The sequence below is a fragment of the Poecilia reticulata genome, chromosome 14, assembly GCF_904066995.2.
Source record: "Poecilia reticulata chromosome 14, P_reticulata-male-v2, whole genome shotgun sequence".
Lineage (NCBI taxonomy): Eukaryota > Metazoa > Chordata > Actinopteri > Cyprinodontiformes > Poeciliidae > Poecilia > Poecilia reticulata.
Genome location: NC_088843.1, coordinates 15,918,733 through 15,939,246, shown reverse-complemented (window position 1 = coordinate 15,939,246; position 20,514 = coordinate 15,918,733). Strand labels below are relative to the sequence as shown.

At 40.5% G+C, this 20,514-nt stretch overlaps 1 protein-coding gene and 1 long non-coding RNA gene across 2 annotated transcripts; one reads left to right on the top strand and one right to left on the bottom strand.

The window, feature by feature from the left end:
* Window positions 1-4,509: 4,509 nt before the first annotated feature.
* On the top strand, window positions 4,510-5,010 carry LOC103476046 (uncharacterized). Its single transcript, XR_535398.3, has 2 exons — window positions 4,510-4,580; window positions 4,670-5,010. It is a non-coding gene; the product is annotated as an uncharacterized LOC103476046 (long non-coding RNA).
* Window positions 5,011-6,245: 1,235 nt separating this feature from the next.
* On the bottom strand, window positions 6,246-15,990 carry eral1 (Era-like 12S mitochondrial rRNA chaperone 1). The gene is made up of 11 exons (XM_008428084.3): window positions 15,743-15,990; window positions 13,890-14,051; window positions 13,611-13,738; window positions 13,439-13,516; window positions 12,954-13,000; window positions 12,811-12,872; window positions 12,609-12,721; window positions 11,276-11,581; window positions 10,435-10,584; window positions 9,050-9,130; window positions 6,246-6,723 (listed from the first exon to the last, which is right to left on the bottom strand). Exons 1-11 carry the CDS (start codon window positions 15,846-15,848, stop codon window positions 6,601-6,603), a joined length of 1,356 nt encoding a protein of 451 aa, XP_008426306.2. The 5' UTR covers window positions 15,849-15,990; the 3' UTR covers window positions 6,246-6,600.
* Window positions 15,991-20,514: the final 4,524 nt, after the last annotated feature.

The window sequence follows — 20,514 nt, the reverse complement described above, 5'->3', positions numbered from 1 at the left end:
GACCAAACTGTAAAATTAACAGTTTGAGGAGCTTCTCCACCAACCAGAGTGTACATCATTACCCTGCGGATTAAAACCTTAACTCCAGAATACTTTTATTGTCAATGCGCAGAAAGCGGCTCTTAACTGCGGAAGAAATTAAAAATATTCACATCTCATCCTGGTGGATGATGACAAGATCATGAAAAGTACAAAATGCAAGAAGAGTCAGGAACAGGACACAAACCAACCACTGTTGGGATTTTTTTTATTTTTTAGATTTAATTTTTTATTCAGCTTATTGATCAGGTTTGCAGGCTAGAAATAGTTCTGAAAATTTAGAAGCAGGACAATTTGTTCTGTCAGCTAAATGACAAAAAAGATCAAAGTTGGGGGTCGTAAATCAACATATTTTGAAATCCTCACAAACCAAGCTGACAAAAATGACGGCAGTTAAAACATATTCATGTTATAAGCGTTACAGCAGATTAAAAAGCTACACTCGGAAAGAATTAAAAACAGTAAGTTGGTTGTTGATGCTGTCTTTGTAACAACAAATATGAAATAAATACTGTTTTACAATATTAATTTGGGAAGAGGAAACGCTTGGGAACCGCTGACTCGGATGAGCTCTTCTCGGAATAACAATAAAAAAAAAAAATACATTTCTGTTTTCTGACAGTTTGTTTTACTCAACTGAACCTTTTTTTTTTTAAACCAACTCAGGGATGTAAAACACAAGCGGTTTGAGTTTGTTTCATGAATATCGAAAACACCCAGAGTTTCCCCCTTCGGAGCAGGATTCAAATGTCCCGTCCTCCTCGCTAGTTGGACGCAGTTCTGTTCAGTCTTATCTCAGCTGATAAGAAGCTCATTTTTCAGCACAAAAAAAAAAAAAAAATTTAAAAATCTTCTGTTACTTTGCAGGACGTTTTCTAATCTGCTGTAAGAACCGTAATAAGCTGGCCTTCAGTTAAATAACCTCATCTTGTGAAAGCGCTCCGTATGGAAACAAACCGACGTGGGACATCAGCCCTGTGTACAGCTGCTGTTCAGACGTTACTCTGCTTGTTAGAGAGATCTATTGATGTGTCTCCAAACTCTTAATTAGTCTGTATTAAAAAAAAAAAAGATCCAATATGAGTGTGGGAAAACTGTTTGCGTCAAAAAGATGTCTGGCAGCTGCATCAGAAGTTTGATTACAGCTAAATTATCACATCTTAAGTAAAATAAAACATTCTTGGCAACAAACTTTAACTATTTGTCTATTTTTTTATTTTTTTTTTGCATTTTCTCTTCTAAAGACCAAATGTAACTTTCACTCAAAAGATGAACATGCTGCATTCAAAACTACTTTTCATGAAATAATGTTTTCAAAGAAAGACTGACCTAAATTCTGATGTTACTGCTCAGAAATGAATGTTTTACATCTATAATGACTTCTCATGCCAACAACAAATCTACTTTATTTGTTTAGTTAAAGTATTGCCTGCTTAGTTTAATGTTGAGTCGGTACATATGTGTCAAACTCAAGGTCTGGGGGCCAAATCCGGCCTGCCGTAGCTTAATATAAGGCCCACTAGATTCTAAACCTACATAAATATAACCTTCAAGGTAACAATTATGCGCTGATACTGATGTATTATTTTACCAATCCAATTATGCATTTACTGCCAAATTACATAAATGAGGCAAGAAGTTCAGTGTTATTTAACTTTAAGAAGTACTTATCGATTGGAGAGACAGCTATCTATTCATATTGTAACAATTTGTTCATGGATTTTATCATTATTTTCTACCTTGAGCCACAAGCGGCCGTTTGAGGATATTAATGATCTGATACGGCCAAAAATGAACATTTGTTTGTTTGACACCGTTTGGTGGGAAAAAAAACATCTTATGTGGCTCTCAAGTCTTTTTAACTTGATGATTTTTGGTCCATGTGACTAAAAGTTTGGATTTAACATATTTAAAGTTTAACATTCAATGAAAGTGTCTTCTAATAATCAGTCAGACAAGCAAAAACTTATCTGTCTTGCAGAAAGAGCAGCGGCTTCCCTGCTGCAGATAAAGCTTCTGGACGCCACGGAAACCACCCAGATAATCCGGCCTGTGTGTTTATCGGCCCTAGCAGGAGGGACAACACACACACATTCACACACACACACACACACACCCTGACCAGGAGCCACCGGGTCCCACCTATAGCCCGGGCCCTTTCTGAGGAACACACACATCATTACCAGAGTAAATTACTGGATTTTTGTCTCAACCGTACAGGAGAGGAAGTGTGATAAATGACACTGACCTTAGAGGAGCGCATTAAGAATACGGAGGGGGTATTTCCATATTAATGACTCGGCTTCAGAGGAGGGGGGGGGCATTCATCAGTGCCGCTTGAAAAGTCAGTATACCTGGACAAAACCTCCTCCCTGTTCCGCTAAATCACCCCGGAGCCGTTTCAGCTAGCAGCTCCAACAAAACCTTCTCCAGCCTGAATCCTGTTGTCGGTTTAATGGCGGAGGAGAGCTGAAAACCTTCAAGTCAGACAACTTGATTCCTCCAGGAGGAAGAGGGAAAAGAAGAAGAAACGGTTTATTTTTAAACGCACGTGGACAAACTGTCAGGGATTAAAGAGAAAACGCAGCAGGAAACGCACTCCATCACAGCTCAGCCGTGATTTGACGCCGCGAACGTGACGAGGATGAGAACGCATTCCTCCTCATCCCGCAACCTGGCTGAGGACACGGAGAAAGAAAGAAAGAAAGAAAGAAAGAAAGAAAGAAAGAAAGAAAGAAAGAAAGAAAGAAAGAAAGAAAGAAAGAAAGAAAGAAAGAAGCTTTAATAAGTCAGATAACGCCACATCAGCTGTCATATAGAGGTATTAAATTCCAGACAGTGAACGCTTTGCACATAAATCCAGCAGCGAGGAGATCCGGAGTGACGAGATGCTGAATGTTAGATTTATTTCCACATGGGGAGATAAAGGTCCCAGTGGCTTTATGAAGGAACGTTGTCTTGGCTGACTGGATTCTTCTGATTAGAGGGTAGCCAAGAAAGGTCAAAGGCCACAGCAAGACAGAAAAATGGAGAAGAGTGTGGCTGACTACACAGAGGAATTCATTTAGCCACATTACAATCACAAAGTTTGACACTGAAACCTTAAATGATAGACTTACACAAATTAGTGCATAACTGTGAAATGGAAGGGAAACATTTAGTTCATAATTATTATTATTTACAACTAAAAGTCTGAACTGTGTGGCATGAGTTAGAAGTCAAGTTTAAATGCCCTCTTGGTGGCAGCACTATGTTGTAGCCATGTCTTTTTTTCTAATTCAAGAAAACAAACCTGTTAGATCTCCAAGTACTCTTAAGTGTAGAAGCCATTTTATTTGTTCCTTTTTCATCCAGGAAAAGGCATAACATGCATTTTTCTTCTTTTTGTATGGCTCTAAATAAAGCTTTAAACTTCAGTCGTCGCTCTTCCTCTGACTTCCAAATGAAATGTAGAAATTATTTTTAATTTAAAGAGAGAACATTTCAACCAGACGTTTTTCTCCTTATCCCAAGGCTACAAGCTTCTGACTTCGTCTCTGGTTCAGGAGCGACTCGATACAAGAAATGACATTGGTAGCTCGTATGTAGCATTTATTCTGCACGCCTTCCACTCACCTTTCTACGAATATGTTTGATAAACTCTTATGAACAACCTGCTTCTTTAACAGTGGGATCCAAACCTTTTGCCTTTGGGACCAAAACTGGCTAATTAAAACTGTTTTTGTGCCACAAAATTCATTAAGTTAAAAAAGCAAAAAAATTGTTTACAGTTTGGGTTTTTTTTCAGTGTAGCCTGCTCAGTAATAAGTTATACATTTTTTAAATGGATTATATAAATCTTTAAAGATACAAAATATAAAATGTCTTATTAAAATAAAATAAAAATTGCCACATTTACGGGGGATCATCAGTCGTTTTCCATTTTATTGGCCAGATTTTTAACCTTTCTTGGACTGCGGTTCAAATTTTCTGAGACAATTTGGGTTTTTCGTGATCTTTAAGTTATAATCATCAACATGTTAAGAAATGAAAGGGATTGAAACATTTCATTAAATGTGTTGTAATTCTGCATGATATGATTTTCACTTTTTGAAATGAGTGACAAAAGCTGTTGAACTTTTAGACAATATTACATTTGGAAATGTACCTGTAGATTTAAATATTACAGTTTGGTCTAATCCAACTTCGACATGCTCCCTTCGTGGCATGTAGGAAACTGTAAACTGGTTTCATTGGGTTCTCAGCAGTCTCTCTCTTCTTGCTTCTCTTGCATTCAGAACATCTCTCTGGCGTCTCCGTAACAGCCTCAGGACGAGGCACAAGGGTGTGGACCTTTACTGGACTGTGGCAATCAGGTTGAGAGAAGATAAGGAGAAAAAAAAAAACCTCTCTGGTCCACCCCAGATGTCATCACGGTATGCTAATGAGCTGAGGGGGGGGCAACCTTTTAAGTGCTGGAGCCCAACAGACTGAGCAGTTAGGAGACATGGACCAGACGTGAACACTTGTAGTGAAGACGTCTAACGACAAGGGGCAAACAGGTGAGGACGGCTCAGACATGAGGTTACGGCCAATTAATCTGAATTTACTTGTATTTTTAAATCATTTTTACCCCAATTTGTTGTTGCAGACTCCAGACGAGCCATGGACAAGCTGCTTGGTGGTTCTGTCTTGTGCCCTGGACAGGATATCATCTTATACTGTAAGTTTTTTAAAGAGACACTACAGTATAGATGATGTACTATCCAGGGTATCATTCCACCTCCGCCGGCGCCGGAGGAGACTCGGGCTGAAACGTCAGTAGGCCGAACACACAGCCGAGGGGGGCAGTTAAACCGTTACCATTACTGAGTTTTAGTAATGGTAAGGGTTCTACGGCCTTCACTCAATGTCGACGAAGGAAAGGACGAGCTGGAGCATTGTTACATTTAAACCAATAATGTCAAATAAAAATGATGGCTGTCTTCCTTACACGAGTGCCTCTTTATTTGTAGAATCTGCTCTGAATGGTTTTGTGTTTACTCATAACAGAGTTTCTGTAGGTTTCACCAATTCAAATTTAAGACTTTTAGGACATTTTCAAAACAGTTATGAGTGAAATGTATGAATATCGTCCAAACGTCAGTAAATTTTCACCCACCCATGACAAGTATTGTATAACTAAACATCATGCTAGCTAGCTAGCTAGCAAAAAAAAACCATAGCTAGCTAGCAAGGGCATATTAGCAGCTAATTACAGGCAGATTCAACCGTCTTGAGTATCGCAATGAAGAGTGTGACTCAAGCTTTTGCCTGACAGAAAGGTTCAGCAAGAAAAAAAACCCCATAAAACATACGGGGTTAAATAGACCTGGCGAAACAAAATTTTAATTGACCATTGTTATTAACTTATCTAAGGCCAACTTATTTAAAAAAAACTCTGTTACATGAATTGTAGACTTTTTAAGAATGCGCGGGCACCCTGCATAGGATCTAAATTAATTTTCTGTGCTGAGCTGGAGTTGGCTTGTCTAAGGCAGCGATCTTTGCTCTGTCAAATCAAGAGGGTAGCAGCTGTTCAGTGAACAAGGAGCGCTTCAGGGACTGACACAGCTCCTGTCTGTGAGGAAACTCTCACTCCCCCCCATCCCTGACATCAGGACACTTACTAGCTGGTTATTCATCAACATGCCCTGAACTGCTGAGTTAACCCACAGGCAGCGGGAATGAATCTAATCCCCATTATCTGACCCACTTTAGCATCAGGTTCGTGCTCCACTTTCCCCATCCATTAGGGAGACAATGTAGCCCTCGGAGGCAGAGCCGGGCTTTATAGGAGCCAAAAGAACGGAGCGAGCGTTAAAAACAGAGAAGAAGAAAAAGAGGGAAAGTGATGGTCGCAGAGATGGATGGCTACACTTCAAAGGGCAGCAGAGACGGCTAAAGTGATGAAGGGAGTGGAGGGAACTGGGCTGGACGGTACATCAGGGACATGTGAGTGAACATGACGGTGCAGCTCTCGCCTTCGGTTTATCTACAGCGCAGCGTTTGTGCCCGCCGAGGGAAGAAAAAGCCCTGAGAGCCAAAGATAAAAACGTCGGCCTTTTCACAGCCTGCCAAACCCGCTCAGCCATGAAGGAGCTGTCAAAGTCGTGTCAAAACATCCATTTGATGAGCCGCCGTGTCATGTTTGCTACCACAAAGGTACCGGAGCTTAAAAACACGCCGACACTTCAGCTGGGTTTTATTCTGCTGCAACATTTCGATTCGTCTGTTGTCTGAGTAAAGTTCGGACACCCCACCCTCACTTCTAAATACAGCTACATATCCCTGCAAACGGGTTAAACGAAGACACAGTGGGTTCCCGAAATAATACAAAGGAGGAGTAAAACGTCTTTTTGTGAGACGGGAGCCAGGTCCATGGCGGTTCTGGGACTGGAGATGGAGCATATTGCTGCCTCCCGGCTCCATGTCAGACTCATGATGAGGCCATAACCTCTTTAGCTCCGGTTCTGTCTTTGGCAGAGAAAAAAGGAGTCACAACAGAGCAGGCAGAAATGTTCCAGGAGCTCTGGGTCTTCTTCACTTCTTAATCTTAGCAGAGATCTTCAGCCTGACGTCCCTCAGGTAGACCCGGCTGAGGTCGTCCCCCGCCTCCCGGGCGATCCGCGCCACCATCTTGCCCGCCGTGCCGATCACCATGGACTGCAGACACGAGAAGCGACGCAACAGGTTTCATTCTGTCTCGACTTGATCGATTTATTGATAAAAACAATACATTTTTGACCGAAGAGCCGAATATTAAATGATTAAAAATAAAAACAAATCTGAGAAAAAACTATTGGAACACAGGTTAGAAGACAAATAAAGAACTGAAATGGATTTAAAATAGAAAAAGCTTCAGAAAAAAGCATAATGTATAAAAACGTGCAGAACACTTTAGCAAAAATAAACAATAAATCCTTTTATGTTGGTTTATTTACAGTACAATTTAGTGTATTGTGATAAATTGGTATGGCTTGATTATCACGCATGTGATCCATAACATATTATTATTGGTATTTTGTTCCATATCTTTAACCTCCACTGCATGAATGTAACAAACGCTGTAGCGGACAAGTATTTCAGTAATAGATTATTCTGACGATTAATCAATAAAAAAAATTGGGATATTTTGCAGATTTTTCATTTAACCACTTAAGAATATTTTATGCAATATTAGAAATACATAAAAAAATAAGTACTTAAATTTAGATTATTATCTGGATGGCAAAATGTGCTTAATAGATGATATTTTTTGTTCAAAATTTGAATTAGGTGAAGGTAAAACTGAGGGTTTCTGAATATAACATATTTACAGACTGAAGTTGTTTTTCATCTTAAATGCAAAATGTATATAATTTTTGTATATATTTAGCCTAATTACTCTTCTGATTGTGTGTGAATGGCATGTTTTTGAGTCTGTATATCCCAGCTAACGTTGAATCAATTACTAGATTATTTGATGATTTCAATAATCGATTCATCACGATTAAGTCGATTAATCATTTCAGCCCTTTTTCAAGTTATGGTTGAAAAGCCGTGACTTTTTAAAACCTGGATATACTTTAAAACTAACTGATCTAAAGCATGAGAGACGACCTGGAGCTCCAGATGATCAAGACCCAACCTTGTGATATGTTTTAGAAGACTACCTGCTTTCCTGTTGGAAACTACAAACAATTACACTGCATATAAACTATATTTCGCTGTGTCCATTCAATGAAATGACCAGAAAATATAACTTGATGTCAAACATTATTCAGAGGCTGTTTGTCAGTCATCGGTTTGCAGATCTCCAATTTGCTTTCCTCACCCAAACTGGAAAACCGAGTTCTTCTAAGTACCGCTCCTTGTGAGGGCAGTGGCCTTGAAACATTCAGCAGCACAGATGCATCTACAAACGTTTTTTCTCATCTAATATGCAGAGTCCAAAAAGGTGGATTAAATATTTATGAGATAAAAAAAGAAAAGAAGTTTAAGATAGGGGTAAATGGGGAATATATGTGTAAACATTGCCTGTAAAAAGGTGTTTTACTCTTTTTAGCTCTTTTACAAATCAATCGCAATCAACAAAATGTGGCTTTTTTTTTTTTTTACACAGCAGAAATCAGTTTTTATCTAATTGAAAACTGATTTTTACAAAATAATGACAAGTAAAAAAAAAAAAAAAGTAACATAAAATAAGTGATATCCAGGAGTACTGAAAGGACCTCCCAGCTGTATTTCTACTGCAATCACTTGCCACCCAGTCACTGAGCCCCACTCCACTCATTGTGAGAATCTCAGCACCATTTGGCTGGCCCTCTGTTGAATTAGGTCAGTCGCTTCAAAGGGGGTAAATATTTACGCAATCACTTATTTTGTGATACATATTTCTGTTCGATTGTCACTGTTTTGTAGAAATCAGTTTTTACTTTGATATTAAAGGATTGTCTAGGTACATTTCTTGGTTGAAAAAAAAGCCAAATTCAGTCAAATGTCCATGATTCAATGAATGCTGCACAAACAGAATATACGTTTCAGACTAACAATTTAACTTTTCTATCCTAAAATAAAACAAAACGGAGCATAAAATTAATCATCCTAAACAAAACGTCACATTCACAGTCAACCAGGATGACTCTGGGAGGCCTCTCCTAAAGATTACACGCAGATAAATGTTTACATCAGCATACTTATGTGATGCTTGTCTGTAAACAGCGTCCAGCTGCACATTTTGACCTCGTGATGTCACCGGATGAAGAGCTTGAGGAAAGCCAAAGTCTCCGAGCGTTTACACCGACTGGGACGTGCACGTTTGTCTCCGCGGAGACGTTTCTGGGTTAAGCTGCTGGACAGCTGCCGCAGCTAAATGATGCAGTGTGTATACACAGGCTAAACTGCAGGTAAACACACAGGACGTTAATGTCCAACCACCAAGCGGACATGCAGGGACGTGAAGCTGCCAGACGCCTTACAACCAGACGGATGGAAACGCTGCAGCACTTACCATGTGAGATTCTTTCTTGGTGTACAGTTTCACGGTAATATCCAGCTCCCCGTTTTCTCCATCCTGCCAGAGTTCAATAGACTGAAAACAGAGACAGATTTTAAGAGTAGAAACTGTCTGCACCTACTAACAAAACTAAATGCCCCGTCAAATAAACAGCTGGGGAGTTTTAAAAAAAGAGCTCTGAATGGAGATCAGAGGCCGTAAATATAGTTCTAGTTTCATACGTGTTGCTTTTATATATTAAAATTCTTTAAAATGAATTAAAATAGGGCTGCTCAGTGGCGCAGTTGGTAGAGCTGTTGCCTTGCAGCAAGAAGGTTCTGGGTTCGATACATGGTTGTGTGTCCTGTGTTCGATTCCTGGCCCCGGTCCTTGGGTTTTCCCCAGGTACTCCGGTTTCCTCCCACAGTCCAATAACATGACTGTCAGGTTAATTGGTCTCTCCAAATTGCCCCTAAGGTGTGAGTGTGTTTGCATGGTTGTGTGTCCTGTGTGTCTCTGTGTTGCCCTGCGACAGACTGGCGACCTGTCCAGGGTGTACCCCGCCTCTCGCCCAGTACGTTAGCTGGAGATAGGCACCAGCACCGCCCCCCCTGACCCCACTGAGGGACAAGGGTGCAAGAAAATGGATGGATGGATGAATTAAAATACACCAGAGGCAACAAGCACAACAAATCAGATTTTAAAACTAAAATTCCAAAACACAAGAAGAAACGGCAGCGTAATTTACGCTGACATGAAGAAAATGACCTCCATTTATGAACTAGAACTGAAACGATTAATTGGATTAATCATGATTAATCAATTATTTGAATAATTGTCAAATAATTTAGTAATCGATTAATTAACTGGAGTATCCAGACTAAAACAAAGGCCAATTCCTACAAGAACTACATATTCAGAGCAGCAATTAAGTCAAAACTGAACAAATAATATATACATTTTGCATTTAAGATTAATTCTTTGTTTGTAAAATACGCTCTACCCAGAAGTCCTCAAGTGCAGTTTTAGCTCCACTTGGTTCAAATTCTGTTAAAAAAAATCCTATCAAGCATCTTTTGCTGCCCAATTATTGATTGGTTAATAGATAAAAAAAATAAACAAAGACCAGCCTTGTACTGTATGGGCGTAAGTAAAGCAGAAAGGCTGAGCTTTTCACATGTTGATGTTAGAAACATTTGTTTAGCTTTAGCAAAAAGATTTTTTAAAAAGTGCCTAAAATGGTTAAGTAAAAAATCTGCAGAATGCACCAATATTTCTATTAATCAATTAATCTTTAGAATAATTGACAGATTAATCAGCTACTAAAATAATCATAAGGTTCAGCCCAAGATGAAACTTGTGCTCTGAACAGGCCGCGATGCTGTGACTGGTCTCCTCACCTGGGTCACGGAGTAGGGCACTTCCTGTGGCAGATACTCCAGCAGCTTCTCCCTGATGATGTTGGTGCAGACGTCCTCTGGACTCTGGTCAGTCAGAACCTCGCTGTGGTACTTCCAGGGTCCGGGCTTGGCTTCAACCAGGAAGTAGCTCTGCAAGAACAAACAATGTGTTAAAATGCATTCATAACTGACGGCCGTGTGCAGTTGTTTTCACATCTGAACGTGCGACAACCACAAACTTCGATGTATTTATTGAGATTTTACGCGGCGAACCGGCACAAACCGAAAGATATTTATGAAGAGGAAGACGGAGCAGGAATGGTTTTCAATGTTTCAAAACTTACCCTGTTTATTACGGGTTAGGTAAATGTATTGCTCTTTATGAGGGCAAACTTGATTTATTATGCCATTATCAATTTATGTAAAAATGGCCTCAAAACAACAATAGTATCACTTATCGCAATAATTGCTATGACAATTTATCATCCACCAAAATGCATCATGGCAGATAGATATGAATACTTTTGCAGGGCACTGCAGGTAATGTAATTTTTCTGCTGCTGACTCCAAAAACTATATTAGTATAGAAGGTTAATGTAAATGATCATATTTATGTACTTATACTCTTCTAATATTTACAGCATTAATTATGCTTTACACCACTTTTGTTATGTAGTTTAATTCTAGAAGAGGAGCCAAATACTTCGTACTTTAGGAACTTTATGTTATTACCTTAACGTACATTTTTCTTTATTTTGTTCCACATTACCAGAAGAGTTAGCGCGGTGAGTGTAACGAGTTTCAAACACCCCATGCATCCCTGTCTGGTGTTTCTGCTCACCTTCAGAGTCTCCACATCCTCTCTGTCCACAGACGACAGCATGAAGACGTCCTTAAAGTGAGGCCAGCCCTGCTGACTCCTCAGCTGCTTCAGTTTCTCTTTGCTCAGCACAGAGTTTGGCGTTTCGCCGCCCTCCAGCGTTGCTGTGTCCTCGTCGGGAGGTAACTCGGAACTCCTCTCGGGTTCCTTTTTAGCCCACGGAGGCTTGATGACGGGCCTGACCCGCACCCTCTGTCCATTCACCACGCCACACGTCAGCTGAGCCGTGATGTCCAGCAGCCTGCTCTTGGCCTTAAACAGGTCCACCTTAAAACATTATGAAAGACTTTTCTTAAAGTGCACGTGGAAGCACAAGCTTTTTTTTTTTTTTTTCTTACAGTTTTGGGTTATGTTCAAGAAAAAGTTGGCTGTTCTGTATGATGTAGATTGAAAATGGAGGAGAGAGGAACCACAGCAGAGCTGCTGGAGCCAAAAGGCTTGAAGCCAAGAGCCACAAACTGGATTTGAGAAGTTAGAATGGACAGCATGGCAGACTGACAAAGACAGAATAGATTGATCTTTTACCGTCGCTCATAAAGCAGAGTTAGAGTGGTGATAGTAGGAAGTGCTTCTTTTAGATTTTGATGGATAATAATACATTTCCTTTCATAATTTGAAGCACAAGGTCAACACTCCCTTTGACTTTTCCATATTTTGTTAAACCACAAACTTTAATGCTTTTGTGGGATATTTATATTCGTTTGGGTAGTTAAGTCATTTTAGCCTTGTTTTGTATAACTTTTCTTTGTTTTTAGCTGAAAAATTACAAATTTCCCAGGGACAAGAGATGGAAAAATAATTTCAAAATTTAAACAACCAGTGCTGAAGAATAAATAAATAAAAATGTGCATGTTGCAATAGACATGTGATCACTATCAATGGATAATATGTCAGATAAAATATTCAATAATTTCACTGAACTCCGATCCAGAACCACAAAGCATTCTGGGGGATGTAGGCAGAAGAAAGATCAACTAACCGACTCGCTCTTCGGTTACCTAGCAACAGCCTATTGAATGACTTCCACATTAAAATTTGTATGTTTTACCATAGTTTCTCATAACTGCTTAAAAAAACCCAAGTAGAGTGAAAACTGACTAAAACAGGAACGGTTACGCCATTAGTTTAGCAGAAATTTCAGATATTTAAAACAAAAAAACGAATCAATAATTATCGATATCGACTGATATGAAACCCTTATATTGTGATACGTTTTTCAGTCACATGATACAAAAAGTAGAACATCGTGTCGGTGGCAGCATTACAATGTGAGGACAGTATGAGACATGGATACCTTGTTGAGCACCAGGATTGCTGGGATGTGCGGATGCTCGGCCAGACATTTCAACACTTCGAAGTCCAGCGCGGAGCACATCCATCTGTCTGACACATCCACCATGACAACCACTGGAAATCGACAACAGTTCGATTTGTACGCTTTTCAGAAACGTTCAAACCACAACCGCAGCTCAGATCTAGACGTAAACATCTCATACTCAGGTCAGCTTCTTTGACGGTGTTCCAGGGATCCACGAGCAAGGATTTCTCCAGCTGGTGTCTGTGAAAGCAGAGGATCCGTTACAACCTCAGACAGACTAGAGACGTTTAGTAGCAACAAATAAGTGAACACAAAGTGCACCTTTTAGCCTTAAATGGTGTGGTGAGGCCAGGGGTGTCCAGCAAAATCTGCAAAATGAGCACAAAACTGACTGATCCAGGTCTTTTCTCTAGAGCTGCACAATTTGCTTAAATCTAGGGGTGTCCTGATACAATATTGATATCAGATATTGGTCCAATAAGAGCCAAAAGAATTGTGTATCAGATTATATTGGCCAGCATCTGGGATATAAGCATGCCCAAAGTACACTCGCTCCAGTATTTCACGTGCGCAGACAGGTTGGTAAATAATAAGTTGTTCTCATATTTATTGTCGTTGACTATTGATCTGTTTGATCGAGCCTTTTTTAAAATTCCACAATACAAAATAAGTAATAAAGGTTCGAATGATTCATGCTCATATTGTATCGGGTCGATATTGGTATCGGCCAATACTCAAAGATCCGATATCGGTATCATCAAGCTGTATCAAGACACCCCTGCTTCAATCTCTGGTGAAGCTCTTACAATCTGTGTGTTGTCCTCTGTTAGGACGCCCAGAGAACGTGACCTCGTTGTGTGAACTTTCTTGGATACAGCAAACACCTTTAAGCAACGATAAAAGATGACTTGTGAGCATCGCCTCCTCTACAGTAAGATGAAACAACAGCTAATGCAGGTTTCAAAGACAGATGAAGACCTTTCTGCCGAGGAGCTGGTTGGACAGCGTGGACTTCCCGGCGTTTGGCGCTCCGATTATAGCCACCTTCAGCACCTTTGAGTCGGGAGGCTGGTCAGGATGTCTGTGCAACAAGGATACCTGTTCACCTTTAAAGGCACGGCGCACGGGAAGATGATTAGAGTGGAAAAACAACGGCATGTCAAATTGGTGACAGGACGACATCATCAGCACTTTTTGAAAATAACGCCAGGCCTGCACAGTCGGACCGGTAAATCTCCGAGGCAATGGCCTGCTTACTGCTGTCTGGAGGAACTGAGGCTGGGAGGTGATAAACGCCGTCGTCCGTCTCCGCTGCTGTGCCTTTCATCACTCCGCCGAGAAATGCTTCAGATGTAATAAAACAAGCAGGAGTGAAGATGAATCCGTGCCTCCCGCCTCGGCTGCGGGCGGCAGCGCTTCCTGTTAAGACATCAACATCTCTGTGACTTTGATGCCCGCGCCAGAGCAAGATGACTGATTGTGCTTCCTGGATGCTGAATGATTTGGAACATTATTGGGATTTATTCACAGGGTCCTTGTAAAAAAGGCCCCTCCGAAAATTCATCAAAAACTTCATATTCTAATGAAGCAGATCTTAGGAGCTGCGTGACGTTATCAATGTCTTGTGCAGCTTTTTTTTTGTTTTTTGCATAAAAAAATTAGTCTTCTGATTCCCCTTCCTCCATTTCATCTTAATCCATGACATTCTCTTCCGTCACATCAACCCTCTAAATATGCTTAGTTACAAAACTCCCCCATATCCTACAGGGAAGCATGTAGATGAAGGAACTCAATGTTTGCTTACAATAACAACAATACAAGAAATACCACATTTCAGCACACTTGGGGTTTCAGTTGCTACTTTCCATGTTTCTTAGTGTAACTGACCCACACTAGAGTTCAGTTATTATATCTGGCCCAAAGTTAGGATTAGCTTTGACCATTTAAAGAAGACTGATCATGTATATTGTGCAATCTGCCACTCATACCGCACCGTTGTCTCACTGCCATGGTCTTCACATATGTCCTCCTCACTATCTCACAAACTCATTCAGCATCAGTTACAGAAAGAGCACAGGTAGTTCATTTCTTACCTGTAGAACTGCAAAACTCTAATGGACAGTTGAGAAATTTTACATTTACATTTTAAAAATTATTTAGCTGCAATCCAATGAGCAAAAACAACGAAGATAGTTTTCTTAATCTCTGTTTAATTGCGGTGACAAAGGTTTGGATCTGTCTGGATTTTAAAGTTGAAAAGCTTTCTAAACTTTGTCTAATAGCATGTAGTTTTGTTTTGTTTTTAATTTCCCTTTAAATGTATTTTCATGTCTTTAAATTCTAGTTTGGTCCAATATGTCTTTTGTTTTTATTTTTTTATTTTTAACATTTATGACATACCTTTTATGCTTATTTTTTCACTTTAGAGCATTTATCTTTTTACTGGTTCTGTGACATGAAGGCATTTATCTCAGTTTAATATTGTTGTTTTATTGTTATACTTTATCTTAATTTTTCTAATTTATGTTGTGTTTTTTTTGGGGGGGGGGATTTGAGTTTAACAGAAATTGAAAAACACTGTTTTTGAAAATTTGCAGTAATTTTATTATTATTATTATTATTATTATTAAGAAAATCATCTTATTTCACAACAAATAAATTGTTTTCTTAATTTAGAAAAAAAAATAAAAGAATAAATATATAAGCACTTGAAATGAATCACAATGAATCCATTCTTTTAAAAAAATACCCTAATTGCACATGGAAATAGCTCATTTGGGGTCAAAATAAGATTAAATTAAAATGAAATAGCTTTGTTTAGTTGAGCAATAGTCATGATAGTCACATTTTGTGACTATCTTTAATTATAGTGTCTATTTTTAAAACAGCAGAAGTAATATAATTACCCTAATAATTATATTTAGCCTATATAATTACTGGGGTACTAACAGTGTTAGAATTCCACTCGACGTAAAAAACCTCAGAGTACTTTTATTTATCTAAATGTCACATTATTCCAGCTGGTGGGCTTGCTCTAATACTCAGATTTGTCTCCCTGCTTAAACAGCGTCAGATAGAGGAGCAGCGGAAACCTTAATGTTAGCACTGACCCGCAGCGAGGAGGCATGACGCACTTTCCTGCCGAGCAGACCCGATCAGCCGCGTGGAGATGACGGCTCCATCTCTGAGCAGACGGCCGAACACCCGGAGAGCCATGATGCTCCTAAACACGAAACGTTCCTACTTCAGACTATAAAACACTAAATACTGTGACAGAGATTAGACGCTTGTTTACATTCACATTGCCTCAAGGGTGACACCATGTTGCTTCAGTCAACGACAAGCAGTTTCCGCTTTGGAGATCGTCCGTATGACGTCTGCGTGAAGGCTACACCGCCCCCTAACGACCACCATGTTAACTGCAGCACCTTAGTGCTGACTGAGAGGCGTTGCTGTCAACCATGTTTTCAGTTAATAACCGCAGGTTAATGGCATGCACCAGGAGTGTCGAAAGAAACGTGGACTGTAGTAATTCTAGCTAAATATGACAGCTAGTATTGACGCTTTTTCTAGTGTTACATTGATGCATGTAACACTAGAAAAAGAGCTGTTCATTCAAAATGTTAGTTTGTTGTTAAAATGTCCATGACATACATGCTTAAGTCCATGCCAAAGGAAGAACATAAATAAACTGATATGATTATTAGAACCATAACTGACACAATACTAATTAAGTGCAATTTTCTTAATTATCAAAGAAGAAACGTAATGCTATAAATTGATACATGTAAGCATACATGCATACTGGAAGAATGATGAACATCTCTAGTCATTTTAATAAAGCAATATGATTATGATTGTGGTCAAGGAAGACATTGCTCGTTTGGCTTTTAGGTAAACATTACTCACAGTTATCTGGCTAATGTCCGGCGCAGACGTTCATTCATATTTACCTATCCAGGAACACATTGTCTGCTGTCAACAGGAACTTCAATTCCTCTGTAGTTACTTCTACCACCCTATCAGAGATAGAGAGGTATTCAAGCCTGGAAGACGTCCCTGCAGCATTTTCTCTGTGACATGCAATATTGACTCTTGGCTTAAGGGAACTCTCTTTGCTCCAAGATTGTTTTTCTCTTTTTTCTTTTTAAAATTTCTCATGAGGGTCAAGGGAAGATATATTTTAGACTTTCACCTTTTGCTCCCCCTTTAACCTCAACCTTTCTTCCAGCCTTTCTTTAACCAGCATGGATTTGGGGCTTATCCATGCTTAGTTTTACCTATAGAAATCTTAGTCAGCTTTTTACATGTATAAACAACGTCTTCAATGTGCTTACAACACCATTAGTTTCAAAATGACAAGAAAGCAAATCAATTAAAAAATATAAATATTTTTCAAAAACATAAGAATGCTTATGTGCTCCTTTTTCACATTTCGTCACCTTTGAGATATTTCTTTGGAAAGACCAACATATATTCATAGAAAATAATTGGCAAAGTTGGATATTCATTTGCATTTAACTACTTTGTAAAACCACAGTTACAGCAGTCTCAAAGCAAACTTGACAATCCCTTTAAAACCACTTTGAATCTCTTAATCTATCACCTGAAATTATTGAGATAGTTATAGTCGATAACCGATATTTACTGATATTGTATGTATTATTTTACTATCCTTTCGACTTCTTGAAAAGAAGCCGCTGATTTCATCACTGCCTTTCTGTTTCAGTTAAACTCCCCATGATCCTGCAGCTCGACTATCACTGTCACTTGACCAACCTCCTCCAGAAACAAATGGCAACGAGATGGAAATAAATATCTGTTGTTAATATCGGCCCAGCCGATTCTGACGTTAGTGCCGATACATCATGCATTCCACGCCCGGGATTTTTTATTATTTCTGCTCAGATGTTTGACAGCTATATATTGTCTCCGTTGAGAAATTAGGGAGGAAACAAGCTGATGTGCATAATTTTGCAGCAAATTCTCTGTAACTCCCAGAGGACACCTGGGGGGGGCCCCTCAGCTCTGGAACCACCTGTCAACAGCAGGTAGGACATTTAGAGGCGAAAAAACCTCCGACGGCAATCCCATAAGAGCTCATCACAATGCAGAAACACATCTGCTGACATGAGCAACTTGCAGTTTAAATGGATGACGGCGCTCGCGGGATCTTTTTTGGGGGCCGGGGATGATATTCTGTTGATCGTTTGGCGAGGGCTGCTGTGCCCCGTAACCGCAAATCAGATTGCACCATGCAGACGTTTTCCTTCCCCCTGGCTCCCCGGAGCGCACAGAACAGAGCTTATCCCCGAGGGCGCTCCGAGCGCATTTGTGACAATGTTGTGGAGGTTATATTGAGCACTCTGCCATGCCTGCTGTCATACCCAGTCTCTGCAGCTCCTCAAAAACCAATCCACAACGACAAGTCGACATAATGACTTTATAACCGTGAGGCCTGTAAGGTTAATCAACAGGCCGAAAAGACGAGGCTTGCATATTGATTGATTACTGTAACACGGTGTTCCAAACACGCACGGCGAAAGCAGGCGGAGCAGATGTCTCCCTGTAGTCCATCAAAACCCGCCGGCTGTTTGTTAGTCCTTGAGGACTTGCTCGGGTTGGAACAAACACCTCCACTGGGGGAGAATGATGAAGGATATCAGGTAGCTCACAATCTGTCATCATCTAGCTCTAAAAGCTCGGCGGCGACGGAGGAGGGGGGGGCAACAAAAATGGAGCTTTTAGCAGACACTTACAGCCAAATTCCATTTGAACCAGAAACCAAAAAGGATATTTGAGGATCAGTAATGTTTGAACTTTCCCTACATCTGCCTTTCTCCCACTCTCTGCCTCTCAGATTCATTCAAGGCTCTTTTTTTTTTTTTCCTCCCTTTGGGCTTTCCTCACATGGCCACTTCACGTGGGAGTGTATCCGAGTTCTTTCTGTAACAGCATTAACTTTGGCCTTCAGGAAGAAGAACCCACTACACCCTGACCGAAAGGGAAAAAAAAAGAAAAAGATTTGCTTGCGTACCATTTAATCATAAGCACTTTTGCTGTTTGAAGTGCACTTGCCAATGAGATCCAGCACGTTGTGATGGAGGGGGGAAAAAAAGAAAAAAATCTCATCCTTGTTGCTGCAATCCGACGAGCTGTTGATTCCTTTCAATCCGGTTTTGTGTAATTCAAGCAGCCAGCGGTGCATTAGCAGGTCAGATCACCCTGAATACGCAGGAAGTTTCTGCAGCTGAACCAGGTGGTGTCATGACGCGCCCGGCCTTTGCTGCCTCTCCTGTTGATTTACTGGGATTAGACATGCGAGGAGTGTCAGGTTCATGCACTAATAAGGAGACCTCTCCGCTCTCAGGGAATAACAAAGTATGAGCACAAGCCATGGGGGCATGTCACCGGGGGAGTGGAGGTGTGTGTTGAGAGGAAAAGAGGGGAGGGGGGGAAGAAAAACAATCTGTCAGAGCATCCGTCACTCCATCACTGCTGATTGCAGTGAGAGGCGTGATGCAGCACAGGCGGCTGGCTTTCTGTGAAACAGCCACTCCTTAACTTAATCATGCTGAGACCCCCAGCGAAGACGGACTATTTGTAAAGAATCCCACTGATTAATGAATATATGGATGCATCTTCGTATGAGTAGACCCAACTAGATTTAGAAGGCACTGCCTCAAATTGTGGCGTTGTTGGCAGGATTGTAAGGCGTGTGCTTGCAGTAGCTTAAAGTTAGTTCACTGTATTAGACTTCTTCATTCTTGTGAATAAAATAAAATGTTTTTAATTTGCAAGCAATGCCTCTGTTAATTCTTCCAAACTGATCCATGTAAAGGGTTGGTAAGAATTAGGATTTAAAGCTCTTCTGCCACTCACTATAGTTAGCAGCGATTGTGCCACAGGTCACATATGTAAAGACTGAGAAAGGCACGGGGTTTAACTGTTGCATTGCGTGCGACGCCTTAAAAGACCCCCAGGGTCCCTCCATCCAGCAATCACCGACCCATACGTCCTTGCTCAGGGCTTCCTTTGTAAAAGATGTGATTTGGCTCCAAACTACCCATATAGGTCACACTGATGCTCTGATTGTACACTCTCTTTCTCAGTGGGGGAAATAAAAGGGTTGGGGAGGTGTAAGGGGAAAGAAAAAAAAAAACTTTTATTCATTCTAGACTTGCAATCGATGAGACTTGTCTGTGAAGTGGATCAATAATGCCTCCCTTTGAAATCATCAATCACGTCAGTGTTGAATTTAAAAAGCGTAATTAGGAACAACGTTCTTAAACATCCTGTATTGACGTCTTCTTCGCCATGGAGAAAGACACCATTCTGCATCATTAACTTTGTATTATTGCCTGATGGGGCCCCGCTTGCTGCTACTTCCCCACCTGCTGAACTCGGAGCGCTGCATGTGATTGGGCTTTCAAACCAAATTCTTCCCTCTTTCTGCCGCCGCTGATGGGGGAAGTGAAGCTTGCAGGCCTAAATTGGCTGAAGTATTGTAATAAGCTGGGCCTGTTCTGGGAGCCGGGGGCCGTGCGGTTATCTCTCACAATGCGCCACATCAGGCGTGTTTGTGGCTCTGAACGTGTGTAATTTTCTCCAGGACAATCACGTGTGATTACTTTTTGTGGCGACTCCACCTTGACATGACATTACGCGGCCGCCCAACACACGTTTTGGAGCGTTCTCGCTAACTCGGCCCAATCGTCGGTGTTGTCCGTCTGCCTCCGTCTGGTAATAAAAGGGTATCAATACTGTGGAGAGGGGCAGGTGGGCGATTGTAATGGAGTAATTTATTTTAGTTGTCACAGAAATATAAGTCTTTGATTAGGGGGCCATACACACCAGGCTGCACAAATAGAACATTTCATCA